We start from the raw sequence: 14,915 nt of genomic DNA on the forward strand, positions 1-14,915 counted from the left end.
GAAGCGAAAACGGTCGTTTAACTTGCCGTAACTCGTAAACCGGTAAACCTTTTGAGTAGCAATAACTTTTAAAAGTATTTTCCATTCTTTTTCAAAATTTTTCTCACTTTGACCCCCCCCCCTTTTCCATCTAACGTGAAAAACAAAAAAGTTTGCTGCTTACCAACTTTTGAAGGTGTAAATGTTTATTTTGAACAGATCACTTCGAAGTTACTATTTTTTCCTCTCTGTTTCCAAAAAAGATTTTGATTTCGAATTTTTTCTATGCTTTCTTCATACATTCACCTATCAATCATAAAAATTACAGTGCGATTGATTGACTATTTTAGAACTACAACATGATAAATATTTAACACAGCGAGAAACTGATTTCTCCCTCCCTTTGGCTCTGGTATCGTCATCTCTCTCTCACACGAGACGTCACTCATTCGCACAAGCCATCTATATTAAAATGCCTTCGATTGGTTCTCTTCATATGCAGGAGATTTGCCGTGGAGAAGAGTAGTTGGTACATTGTCGTTAAATAACCGAATATATATGTAAAAAATACACTGTCAAATTTGAAGTTTCAGTGGCTTGCATTCCAAGGATAAAATAACCGGTTTCGAAAGTTTATAATTGGAAGAATAATCGTTTATTAAAAAGAAAAGCTTTAATTATATCATAGCTCGTAATATGAGCATAAAATTCGTATGCAGTAAAGTTGAGATGATGTTACTTGACTTCTCTTGTGACATGTATATGTAGACATGTGTGTAGGTATGATTTTGACGTTTTCCTTCGGTTTTCAGATTAAATTTTTAAATCCCATGATATCACGGAAACCCAAGCTCCAACGGCAAAGGAAGATCTTCAAACAACAAGTGAAGAATTTCCCTCGGGCAAACCAGATGAACATCAATGTAGCTACATGGGGTCGCTTGCTCAAAAGGTCGTCACCATCAATCCAGAACAACCATACTCAGCCCTCAGAGAGTCCTACTTCAGGTATGACAGACAGACAGACCTTGTGTGCATGCATGACTATCTGAACCTGTTGCAGAACGACATTCTCAAAAACTTACCTTCAGTTTTGATATTCTAATAGATAAACATTTTTGGCATGCACAGATTCTGTTGGTTTGTGTCATGCCCTTTATTTAACTATAAAAATGTATTAAATGATTCTTTGTGGTAACAGTTGCTTAAAAACCTCTAATTACTCAGAGTACCATACACATTCATGAAATTATCTTCTGTGAAAGCTGTGTTATCTTCCCATCGAGTAACATTTTGAGCACTTCAAGGTTTCTTCTGTATTCAAATGTCACGTAATAAGTTGCCTGTGTGAAACATTGTGCCATTGAAGTTCCTCTATTAATGAGTATGAAACAGCATACAGTAGAAATTCAGACCAAACTAAATGTTTCGTGTTTGGTTTGCAGGTATCCAGCCTGTCCAGTTGTCATTCGACATGTCCCTAACAGAAGACAAGCCAGAGGCACCAGGAGAGACACCCGACCCTCAGGCTGTTGGACTGTCTGGGACACGCCCACTGGGCCTAGGGGTGGCCGTGCTGCCTCCACTGCCTCCTGATACAACCACATCGACGCCAATACTTCCTTCTGCGGTTGTCCAGAAGAAGCGGAGCTCTCCACTGCCCACGCCTCCACCTCCTCCAAGGCTGGATGTGGAGGTAAGCACTGACACTCACTGCGCCAACCCCACCTGTAGACGCACATTATTCTGTACAGTTGAAGCGTATTGGTTGGTGTTGGAGTAAATCTGCACAGTTCTGTCACTTGTCTGTGTTATTATACGAGGCTGTGAAGTTAGATAATTTTGTTAGAAAATGTTTGCTCTGTATGCATCTGAGAATTAATCTCCTAATACTAGCAACATCTATACGCAAATTTGTACTTGGTTTCATGAATTACAACAGCATTCAGTGCTTCTTCTTTCTCCCTCCACTCCCGCCACCTTGTTGGTGTACCCAAAAGATATATGCAATGAAACCAGTGCGGGAACATAAACAGAGATTAGGCTGGTCCATTTATTCCAAGTAGAAATAGTTTTGACGTAGAATATGTCCTTCCCTGCACCGATTATGGGCACTCGTTCTGGGATCTGTGGTGAATCAAATAGCAGAGTTTCAAATGCTTACTGTAACAACACTACGAGCCATAGCCAAATGCTAAGGTTATTTTTAATTAGGCCATGAACCAATGTAACTTTGTGTGACCACGCCCATTAATGCCATCTGCCCTCACTATGGGGATGAGGACATCGAAGTTGCCATGCTACGCAGCATCTGAGCAATATCCTAGCATCGAGAGCAAGTACAGACCTGTACGACACTCGTTTGTTTTGTAATCGCGAATTACAGTGGTAATAGACATGTCCAATACACTTTGAGTGAGAGTGAAAAATTTGTTGCGAACTGGGACTAATTTCGGAATGTTGCTTCATATGAAGAGAAAAAATATTGCATGCCCTTCATTAATTACTTCTCTCATCATAATCCCATACTTTTCATTTGTAAACCGAAACAAAAATAAAACATAAAAACCAATTCTCGAAACTGGATGACGTAATCTATGTATTGATATATCCCTGATATGACACAAAATTTTTTTTGTTTACTTTTTTTCACTAGCAATAGAAAACATCCAATCCAAATCTTTTATTAGAAAGTAGAGAATTAAAATGAAATGGTTGCAACTGCTTTCTCCTTTTCTTCATTTGCTGGCATGTCAAAAAATTCATGTCACAGGCCTCATGTGGCCTACAGGCCAATTTTCTCCATTCTTTGTATGCAGAGTAGCATAGCACTTTCAACTGACAAAAGATTGCAGCTGATTGCAATATGCGCAGTGTACACAATTTCCCTGTCTTTTATAGTGATGCAGACAATGGCAACTCTTTCTTCAGATGAGCATTCTGTTCGCACTGTCTAAATTCTGTTTTCACCGCCTGCCGGAGAGAACTGTCTGTAGGCTGAAGTTGTGTGTGTGAGCCCTCGCGTGTGTTTCTAGCTGCAGAGCGCGCTGCGGGAGTTTGACTTCCTGCACACAGAGGAACGCAACTCGCCCGAACTGGGCCCTCCACCACCACTGCCTGTCACTCGGCCATCAACGAGCACTCCGGAGCAACGTTCACCCTCACCCCAACCTGTGGTCCAGTTTCCAGAGGAAGAGGTACATGACCCTCCCTAGCCACACCCTACGGACTGCTTCACCCTCTGTGCCTGTCCTGTCAAAAAGCTTGTGTAACATGTTAACCGCTCTCACTTCTGTGCTAAGGTGAACTCAGGCTTATCAAGGAGATCAGCAGTTTGTGTATTTATATAGGCGAAATATCGGAGATCTCAGGAATTACAGAAGGGTTGGGAACCTTAATTGGTGCCAGTCTTCATCAGGATACTGCATTTTGTGATAGAGACATTAGACGCTCTTCAAAAACTTCATGTAGCTCATTATAAAAAAACTAGGCTCGCTTATTTTAGATACATAAAGAAAAGTCTTTCATGACTTAAATTGTACCCAGATTTATCTGCCAGGAGTCTGTGAAATCACTATTAGAGAATTAAAGTGACAAACTAAGACCATACTTCGTAATGGTGCATAAATAGATTTGAGCTTCACATTGATAAAGCTTTGTGTATTAAGTAATGTAGGACGATATAATTCTGATCATATTGCTTGAAACATAAATATAATATATTAATGAAATTATAATATAGAATGATTCGCCACATTCTCATTGCATCCCATAAAAGTTGTCACGTTTATTTTGGTATTAGGTTTGCTCCTGATAAAATTTTCTAGTGCCAGAGCATAAATGAAGGAAAACTTGAAGTGAGTAGCTCTATGCATACTAACAAGGCAAGCTGAAATAGAGGCATAAATATCTGTCCTTGATTACACCAGACATCCTTTCCCTGTGCATGCCATGCTTCCCATTGTCCTAACGTGGCATTTTGTTTCTTTGCAGGCAGGAGGGAGTCGTATATTATTGTTGTTGTTGACTCGTGTATTTGCTTGGTTATGAGCTGCACTCAGTTACAACATATGTATCATTCTTGAAAACATTACATGTTTTGAAGTCTCCCTTCCCTCACGTTTCTCGCCCTTTTACTTTCTCATTATATGCAGAGAAAGTAATTTGATGGCTGCAAAAGAAAGAGTTACTTTTTGATATGCTATCCGTCTTGCTATATATACAGTGATTGCTTATAAACTGTTGTATGAATTTTATTCATAATCAGTATCTATAAGTCTGTTTATCCAGGAATAATGTAAACGAAATGTAAATTTTTTGTTAGATTTTTTTTTTCAGACTTTTATTTGAAATTAATAACAAAAAAAAAACAACTTGTCCAAAATCAATGTAAGAAATGTTTTTCTCATATAAAATAAAATTATATTCAATGGGGTATTATGGTTCGGAATAATTAAGTGCATTAAGTCGTCATCGTCGTCGTCATCATCATCATCATCATCATCATCATCATCATCATCATCATCATCATCATCGCACTTCACTTTGTCCCCAGCCACATCCTCCAATTCCTCACTCCCAGACTTGTAACGTCTCGCAATACGTCATCCATCCATCACTTCTTCGGTCTAAGTATATTAAGTAGGTACATATAGAAAATATTAGACAGTATGAAGAAGTGTGAGTAGAAAATTGTTGAAAATTTAATGTTGATAAGCGAAATGTATTTTTCCTTTCTTCAGAAAATAAGTAATGTGTTTGTAAATGCCATGAAATTCTTCTTTGCATTTTCATTATTTTATTTTTAGAACAGAACAAGCCTCTAGACTTAATTATTGGAATATTGAAAATGTATCCTATATTGAATTTTATGTTTGTATTTTCAAACACGAAATACCGATCGATATTAGTATATTATGGCATAAAAAGTATGAGTAGCCTGAAGTATAAAATATGTAGCTACTTAAATTTTTTATTTTATAAAAAAATTCTACCTGCTTTTGGATCGATCTTATAGTAAACACTGTATACATATCAAAATTTCGCGATTGAAGGCCAGTTTTAAGGACTCTTTTACAGAAGAGTTTAAATTTTGTGCATATAGACTGTATAAGAAAATCTTTGTTTGAAGGGCTCTTGCCTTACTGAAATGAATGCAGCTTATAATTGGTAAATATTGATTTCTTCTCTTCTCTGTCTAGATTGTACCATGCTGTTCCAAATATGCTCATCTCTGTCTGTGAATTTGGTTTTGTGTATTAAAATGATATCTCACTATAACTATTACAGGAAGAAAAGGTGATGGATTTGTTAGCATTTTTTCCCTATAAATGCATTAAAATTGAACTCCTTTAATTTTTCGAGTCACGGCTTGTGATTTGAAGAATCAAGTGCAAAGTAACCTGTCTAACAAACTCTTCAGTTGTTTGACTTCAACCATAGAAGACACACAGTCTTCAACACTAATAGTTTTCAACATTTGGGATATGTTGCTCAGAAACGATAACAAATCGTTGTTTACTGTACTATTAAAATACTTTAGGATTGATGTTTGAGGTTGAGGAAGAACAGTGTATTACATGACAAAAATAAACTTTTTCGTTTTACAAGAATAACACCTATTTCTAATTAAAGAATTTTAATTTGCTTTAAAGGAAATTTAACATTTAGAAATATACATTGTGTGCATAAAAACACTCCTTGATATCAAATGGTTATAAAATGAAAACTTATTGGAATATTTTTGTAAATATGGTGACCACATATACATGAACTAAAACATTTTTTGTCTTTCCTGCACAAAAGATTCTGCAGGAAAGGAAAAAAAAAAAAAAAAATGTTTTGAGTTAATGTATATGCTGTCACCATAATTACAAAAATATCTCAATAAGTTTTCATTTTATAACCATTTGATATCAAGAAGTGTTTTTATGGACATGGTATATATAGGATACAGTTAAAGTATTGTATTTTCTAAAGTAATGTTTGCATGAAACTTTACTTTTAAGGTGAAAGATTATTTTTATGATTCTCTTTTGACTAATAAAAATTAATTTATAATTTATTGAGTCACCCCACAAAAACATGCCATGACTACCATAGCTAAGGTAAGAATACACAAGTGAATAATAGATAGAGATTACATCCCTCCTGTCTAAAAATAACGTCTCTTAATTATAAGAGAGCAAAAGTAGCTATGTTAATCATCTTTGCAATATAATTTATGTGCTCATTTCAATTTAAAAGATAGTCAGTATAAACAAAGGGTTCGGCCTGGTTGGCGCAGTTGGTATAGTGCTGGCCTTCTATGTCGGAGGTTGCGAGTTTGATCCCGGGCCAGGTCAATGGCATTTAAGTGTGTTTAAATGCGACAGTCTCATGTCAATAGATTTACTGACATGTAAAAGAACTCCTGTGGGACAAAATTCTGGCACACCGGCAACGCTGATACAACCTCGGCAGTTGCAAGCGTCATTAAATCAAACATAACATTTTAAACCAAGGAACTTTGTTTCACTTCGAGAATGAATTAAAATATGTCTCCCACTTCAACCACTGCATAGAAATAAACTCTTATTTGAACTAAACTTTTAACACTGTCTTTTAATCAGATTTGTTGTAAAGAGAATTACAGTTGTTTCGTAGTTAATGTGCTGCAGGACTTGGGCCACGTGTTTTGCTCAGATAGCAGCCCTGAATTTTACCACGTGCTCCAGCTCCGCTGTGATAGGCTAAAAATATGACACACCAGCTCAGATCATGTTCCAGCTTCTTAGGCTAAAAATATGACACACCAGCTCAGATCATGTTCCAGCTTCTTAGGCTAAAAATATGACACACCAGCTCAGATCATGTTCCAGCTTCTTAGGCTAAAAATATGACACACCAGATCAGATCATGTTCCAGCTTCTTAGGCTAAAAATATGACACACCAGCTCAGATCATGTTCCAGCTTCTTAGGCTAAAAATATGACACACCAGATCAGATCATGTTCCAGCTTCTTAGGCTAAAAATATGACACACCAGCTCAGATCATGTTCCAGCTTCTTAGGCTAAAAATATGACACACCAGATCAGATCATGTTCCAGCTTCTTAGGCTAAAAATATGACACACCAGCTCAGATCATGTTCCAGCTTCTTAGGCTAAAAATGTGACACACCAGCTCAGATCATATTCCAGCTTCTTAGGCTAAAAATATGACACACCAGCTCAGATCATGTTCCAGCTTCTTAGGTTAAAAATATGACACACCAGCTCAGATCATGTTCCAGCTTCTTAGGCTAAAAATATGACACACCAGCTCAGATCATGTTCCAGCTTCTTAGGTTAAAAATATGACACACCAGCTCATATCATGTTCCAGCTTCTTAGGCTAAAAATGTGACACACCATCTCAGATCATGTTCCAGCTTCTTAGGCTAAAAATATGACACACCAGCTCAGATCATGTTCCAGCTTCTTAGGCTAAAAATGTGACACACCAGCTCAGATCATGTTCCAGCTTCTTCCTCCCACACGATCTGTCAATCCTAAAGTTTTCTAATCAGACAGTATTGTTAATTATGGAGCACTTATCTTGCAGCGTTCTCAATTAAATCTATGAAATTGTTTGTTTTTAGTAAGTTAGTTATGAATTTCCAGAGTAATTGGCCAGATTGGACCTAGAAATACCGTAACTTCGGACTTGTTGATATTATTTTTCAAATTAATGTCATGTTATTAAAAAACCGTTGAAATGTACAAATTTTTTCCTCTCCCTTCTCCTCCCCAAGTTGAGGTTTGTTTACAGCAAACATTCTTATATGTTATGTGATATTTATAAAATATTTCTATTTGAGTATTGTACCATTTGGTTTGTTGCTTCATTGTTAAAACATTGTGTAAATAATGGGTCGAAAGAGTTCTGTTAAGTTTTTTTCGCCCAAAAAAATTTATAATAAACATAATATGCTATGATTTGGTGAATATGTGAACACTATGTACATTTACAAGTAAAAGTTTGTATATATAAAAATCGTAGACATTTGTCTTTTTTTTTATGTAAAGTTTACTAGATCATGTCACTCCTGTAATATTTTCACCAGGATTTTGGAACAACATGTCCTTCAATTTCTGGGCAGCATGTGGATGGCTCTATTATTTCTTTCTGTCTCTCAACCACTCTTGTCTAGTAGCTTGTATGTGTATGTAAGTTACTAACTGGTTGTTGATGCTAACATTAAATATGGGCTTGAATGTTATGCTTGTGATGGTCAAATAATGCATGCATGCTGTCACGCCGCAGATTGATTTCTTATAACATGAAGTGTGTATATACACTGTACAGCACAGTTTACTATACATGGGGATTTATGAAAAATCAATTATTTGTAAATACTATGTTCCTTCTATGTTTCATAGGAAAATTTTATATAAGGAAAAATGTTAAGAGACTAAAAGTACATTGAAATGCGTTAACAGCTATTTTATTTTCGTAATAGGTTTTATGTTTGTTTCTTCTGCAGTCATTTGCATTTTACTTCTATTATTTTAACATTGAGTTTCATAGGGCCTTGGCAGAAATAACACAACATTAAATAATATTCTTTATATCAAGGATGTCAAAGCATCTTTATTATGTGCTGATATTACAGCAACACAAATCCAATAAGGTTCAAGGTAAAGTACAATCATCACTCTTAGGCCAGATGCACACAGAATCAGATGCAGTGGGACATGATGCAACATTTTGTCCGATAGTACTTGACTTCCATTGATTTCTTACGATGTGATGCACACAGAATCAGACTCGATAAGACGATCTTGAGCAGTCACGAGGAGACAACACTGAATGACTGTTTAAGTTTGGTCGTGAGCAGGCAATCTGATGGCTGAAGCATACTGAACATGCATGAATAGCCATGTCCACGATTGTGGAATCCTGGGAAACGAGAGTGCGGATGCTTTAGCAAAGAAGGGCAGCACTGCTACTTACAGACCTGTTACTAAATCTACGTATTACTCTGTGAAAAGATTTATTAAATCTACATGCTTAGACTTCAACAAACAAAATTTGATAACACAATCTCAAGGGAAAAAATAGAACTCTCTGCACCATAATCCACAGTTGATTCCCGATTTACCATGCAAATCGTCTGTAGCTGCATTTAGATTGGCAACAGGCCATGATTGTTTGGCCAAGCATCTGCATAGAATTGGAATATATCAGTCTCCTAACTGTCCATTGTGCAACTCAAATCAAGAAATGGATTCAGAACATTTCAAAATCTGTGCGTCAGTGGTTAACCATGACAATATCTTTGAAAAATATTGGAGTGCAAGAGGTCAAATGACTTTATTGTCAAATGCCTGGCATTAGAAAACAACAACAACAACGATTGCAAGCTTCCACTATCTACAGATACTATTGTTATGTAGTGCACATTATTCATAATGGAGCTTGATGTGGATAAATTAGTTGTTTTAGCACGGAGAAGACCCGTTCTGTACAATCGCACATTGAAACAAAATCGAGACAATAATATGATTTCTAAAATATGGGAGGAAATTGCAAATGAGATGAAAGCTCCAGGTGAATAATAACTAATAACAATTTGTAGTTGGTCTACTTCTCTGCTCTGTACTAGCACACATTATTGATTTATTGAAGTTCATAATCAAAATAGTGATACTCATTCTAGTGAAATTTTTAAACATTTCTCATCACTTATCACTTTATCAACTCATGCATGAGCCAATTTAGATCACTTCTTTTATTCCATTGATCTACCCAAAATCTACATTTATTCAGCTCTTCTCCTTTCAAAAGAGTGACGCCATTTTCTAGTCTAGGGCAGTTTTCCAAATCCACACAGCCAGCAGATCAGTTGTCACGAGCAGACCGTGTTAAGCTGTCGCGAGCCATTGTGAGACACTATAAAGCAAAGCGTCGCATAAAGAAGAGCCGCACTGCACTGTGTCTGATTCTGTGTGCACCTGGCTTTAAGGAATGTTGTGCGGGTTCTAGAGAGCACACAGTGCAGCACTTTGTCGTCTCTGGTTTATATAATAGGAAAGACAAATGAAGGCTTACATTTTAGAATTTTATGTAATTAACATCTCTGAACCTAACATATTTGCAACCAAGACCTCTTCAAGTGATATCTCTATCCAATGCTTTTGCTTCAGTAAAGTCTCATTTTACAAACCTATGGATCAACAATTGGCCCTCTTCTGACAAAGGAAAAATTTTACAATCTGTACAAAAGAAACCAAATGACCTGCAAATGTACAAAAACTTGCCCAGACATCTTCAAACATTTTTACAAGAGCCAGAACAGGTCACATTGTCACTCAATTGTACCTACATCGATTTCACATTTCTGATAATCCTACTTGTCTGTGGTGTAATAATCATGATGAAGATCTGGAACACATTCTTCTATACTGTCCATCCATAAACCACAACAGAAGTAAATTAAAATCATCAGTACCAGTTGCAGAAGACACAGCCCTGCAGTATATATTGACTACACCCCAACTCTGGCTACTAGCAACAGGCATCTATAATGAACACCAATCTGCACTGTGTCTGATTCTGTGTGCACCTGGCTTTAAGGAATGTTGTGCGGGTTCTAGAGAGCACACAGTGCAGCACTTTGTCGTCTCTGGTTTATATAATAGGAAAGACAAATGAAGGCTTACATTTTAGAATTTTATGTAATTAACATCTCTGAACCTAACATATTTGCAACCAAGACCTCTTCAAGTGATATCTCTATCCAATGCTTTTGCTTCAGTAAAGTCTCATTTTACAAACCTATGGATCAACAATTGGCCCTCTTCTGACAAAGGAAAAATTTTACAATCTGTACAAAAGAAACCAAATGACCTGCAAATGTACAAAAACTTGCCCAGACATCTTCAAACATTTTTACAAGAGCCAGAACAGGTCACATTGTCACTCAATTGTACCTACATCGATTTCACATTTCTGATAATCCTACTTGTCTGTGGTGTAATAATCATGATGAAGATCTGGAACACATTCTTCTATACTGTCCATCCATAAACCACAACAGAAGTAAATTAAAATCATCAGTACCAGTTGCAGAAGACACAGCCCTGCAGTATATATTGACTACACCCCAACTCTGGCTACTAGCAACAGGCATCTATAATGAACACCAATCAAAATACCCCTCATTTCTCGTGAAAAACAACAACTGAATAGACTACAGTGGACTTTATGTTGTCGGCAAACAGCTGGATATATTAAGAAGATTGATTGATCTCTGAACCTATTCAGAAACTGAAATAGTTAATACGTTTTCATGCAGTTTTAGTTCCTTAACATTTTTTCCTTATAAAAGTTCTGGTGAAACATACAGGGAAGATAGTATTTACAAATAATAGATTTCCCATGTTAAATCTCTATGTGTAGTAAACTGTGCTACACACAGTATAAGACATCAAATGGATAGAATTTATGTTATAATAAATTTTTCCATTTCTATAAGAACAAGGTAAATTTGTGTTAAGTTTTATGTTTTGTGGAACATTGTATTGTTAATTATTGTTCATGGTGGAAGGATATGAGGAGGAGGAGAAAACACGTTTAAAGGAGATAAGAATCCAAAGTAAGGACTGATTGAGAAGAATAGGAAATAAAGAACAAGAAAGCAATGTATAGTTGCATTTGCTGTTTGAGCTGATCATGGTCATTCCTTCTACAACTAGAATAGTCAATGCACTACATACAAAGAAAAAGCAAGGACATTTTAGAATAATTCATAAGCCATAAAACTACACTTTGTTAGTGAAAAGTAATATTGGAAGAGCTTAGAATTTTGTCACGAAGAAAAGTTATTCTAAACATGATGAAGTATTTATCAGTCCATTTCTTTTTTTTATCCAAGAGATAAATATTTATAATGAGTCTTAGAAACTGACCATTTGTTACATATTCGACATGTCATAGTTAACTTTGCATACAGAACTATTGCTAATCAGCACAAAAACTCTCTAGACGTGAAATGTATGAACACATGGTGTTTGGTCAGAACATAACTCCAAAAATGACCTTTTTTTAGCAGAAAGCACAGCCTTATATAAAAAACAGTTCTCTTTCGTTTGGTATAGCTGTGATATTTCCATCTAATCTTATGTTATTTTCATTCACATTTGTATGTGAACTAGAATTATGATTTGTGTAGGAAAAGTGGAAATAAAAATGCTTGTATCTTAAAACAAGTTTGTTTAGAGTTATCATGTTTTGACCAAACACCACAGATATATATGTGTGTGGAAAGACCTTTGTGTATTAACAGTGGTGTACACCACATTTCTTTTGTCTGGTTCAAAATATTTTGAAAATGCTACTTCTTGCACCAAAGGTATATGTTACTAACATAATGTAAGGCATCCTCGGTGGTCTTGTGTTGTCTTGCCTGTCATTATATTCGAATTTCATGGGTTCGAACCCATCCACAAGCAATGGATTTTTAAGGAGCAATAAGAAACAAAGTCTCTGCTAAGGTGGAGGTCCCCTGCCATTAATTTATGGTAGGAAATGAACTCTGATTCATGTAAAATTACTGAAGCTGTTTCTTGCTTCACAGAGTCCCTTTCTTTGTGAATAGATGTCTCTGTGTTGATTGAGACTTCACAAAAAAATGAAGTATGGACACAATAGGTCTTTAAAGCCTGCATGATGTAAGCGGCATGCTAGAATATCACATACAAATGGCAAAACATATTAACAAATTTGTATAGTTATTTTTTACAAATATGTTGTGTTTTGCAGTTCATAATTACAATTTATTGGTATATCCCATGTAAAAAGACCATTGAAATTTTATTACAAGCAATTGTTCATGAATGGCACAGACATATGTGTAAATAATGTAACATTTGTGAAGGTAACCATGTGGAGGTATCTGCTGTAAAATACTTTCTCATTCAATTTACCCTGTGAATAAACCAACATGACAAGGAACATATATAGGGAGAGAGTATCAGTCCACAAGATTTGATGTTCTGACATCAATATGATTGTACCAGCAGGTGGTATATGAACAACCAGAAGTTGTGCGGCGTCCGTCCACACGTGGGCTGGATTACCGAGACAGCGCATATGAGTCAAGGAGGCACTCCCAGTTCTCTGGCATGTCGATGGACAACTTCCGTCTACTCAGCGTTCTAGGCCGAGGACACTTTGGCAAGGTACCGTGTTACAAGATGAATGAGATCATGTGCTTTTATTGGAAATTTACATATAATAGAGTTGATAATTGTATGGAGTAGGAGATGTCATTAGTCATTAGTCAATAGTGCCCACTTCCAATCCATATTATGAGAAAAATATGCAAGATTGGTAATTCATTAATTAATTTGTTTGTTTGTCTGTTTATCTGTCTGTCTGCCTTAACTTATATCCTGTTGTAAAAGTAAATGTATTATTGATTCCAACTTCACTGTTAACCTCCTGCAGGTGAATTAGAGCATAATGGATTTTCTTTGCAGGTGATCCTGGCACAGTACCGCAACACTGGCGAGTACTTTGCTATCAAGGCTTTGAAGAAAGGAGACATCATTGCACGGGATGAAGTGGAGTCACTACTCTCAGAGAAACGCATATTTGAAGTAGCCAACACCATGCGACACCCCTTCCTAGTTAATCTGTTTGCCTGCTTCCAGACAGAGGTAAACCTCGCCCAAGCATTTTATTGTAGAATTGATTCTTATCATTGTTTTATGCATTCCTCTAAATGTAGATCACTTTGTCATTTTAAACGTTGCCTACGGTGTACCATGGAAGGTAGGTGTATGTTACACCAGGGTTATGACGATGACGATGATGATGATGATGAATTAATATTGAAATGAATGGTTAAATGAAGAATAAACTACAGAAGAATGTTTATTATCCATCCCTCGATTAACCAATCTATAGATTATTCATCAACAAAAATGCTGTTTCTTAGCGGTGCACGGTTATCTTTCTGAAATGTGCCCATTATGATCTGATAACTTCGCAGATGTGTAAATTCTGATTGCTTCTCTGTCAAGTTTAAAGCTTCCTTTGGTTTATCATAAATTTTTATTTCATACCCTTTTGCTTAAATATTTCTTATTGTAATTAATAAGCTTAAAATGCACATGACAAAGATAATGAACTTAGGAAAGAGCGAAAAAAGTAACCAATTCTTGTACTAAAACATCTTAAGTGGTACCATATAGATTTAAGTTCATTAAAGCGAATAATCGAGATTGTGCTGTATCTCATATTAAATTTGTTGAATTTAATTTTAAAGTTAAAATGCTTTGGAATTTAATAGGTTTGTTTTATAATTCATTTCAATATAATACTTATTTATTGGTGATGAGGAAATTATTTTCTTCACTTATATACAGGATGAAAGTGAAATAATCCTGCAAATTGAAAGGGATGATATGATACACTTAAAGAAATAGAAAACCTATATTACGTTTCGTGATTAAATGCACTATTGATTAGAAAATTTATTTGGAAGTTTCAGCAGTCTGGCAACATTGCTGCTAACACAGTCTTCTTTCTTCTCGCAATGCAGATGTAAGAGGTCAACGAACTCAGATCTGTCTCTGTACGTGAACCTCTCTTTCTCGCTACGATGTTGTAGTCTGCTTGTATCATTCATTGGCTTGAAATTAGTTGTTTTATAAATTAAATTTACACGAAAACTGTCCACGCTATTCAAATACGCCATAGAGATAAATATTCTTCATTAGATTTTCTATCGACATGGACAAAAATCACGATCCTACTTGTAACAGTTACCGAATAAGAGGATGTTAAACTTGGGGGTGAGAAGAATTTCTGAGGAAGCTACATACAACATGAGCTATTCACTCTGAAAATATGCAGGGTTATTTCACTTCCACCCTGTATTTATTTATTTCTCCGAGAGCTCTTT

The 14,915-nt window shown here is 36.0% G+C and overlaps 1 protein-coding gene across 9 annotated transcripts in view; it reads left to right on the plus strand.

Annotated features, from left to right (window-relative positions):
• Window positions 1–14,915, plus strand: part of Pkn (serine/threonine-protein kinase N) — a 251,712-nt gene that overhangs the window by 220,442 nt on the left and 16,355 nt on the right. For 6 of the 9 annotated variants that reach the window (XM_069830226.1, XM_069830222.1, XM_069830225.1 and 3 more), the window contains 5 exons: window positions 792–987; window positions 1,425–1,675; window positions 3,015–3,176; window positions 13,024–13,185; window positions 13,486–13,665. In XM_069830226.1, the coding sequence (XP_069686327.1) occupies window positions 792–987; window positions 1,425–1,675; window positions 3,015–3,176; window positions 13,024–13,185; window positions 13,486–13,665 (951 nt within the window). The remainder of the gene's footprint in view (window positions 1–791; window positions 988–1,424; window positions 1,676–3,014; window positions 3,177–13,023; window positions 13,186–13,485; window positions 13,666–14,915) is intronic. The other 3 variants (XM_069830223.1, XM_069830228.1, XM_069830230.1) reach the window with 3 other exon arrangements.

The sequence above is a fragment of the Periplaneta americana genome, chromosome 7 (genome assembly GCF_040183065.1).
Source record: "Periplaneta americana isolate PAMFEO1 chromosome 7, P.americana_PAMFEO1_priV1, whole genome shotgun sequence".
Lineage (NCBI taxonomy): Eukaryota > Metazoa > Arthropoda > Insecta > Blattodea > Blattidae > Periplaneta > Periplaneta americana.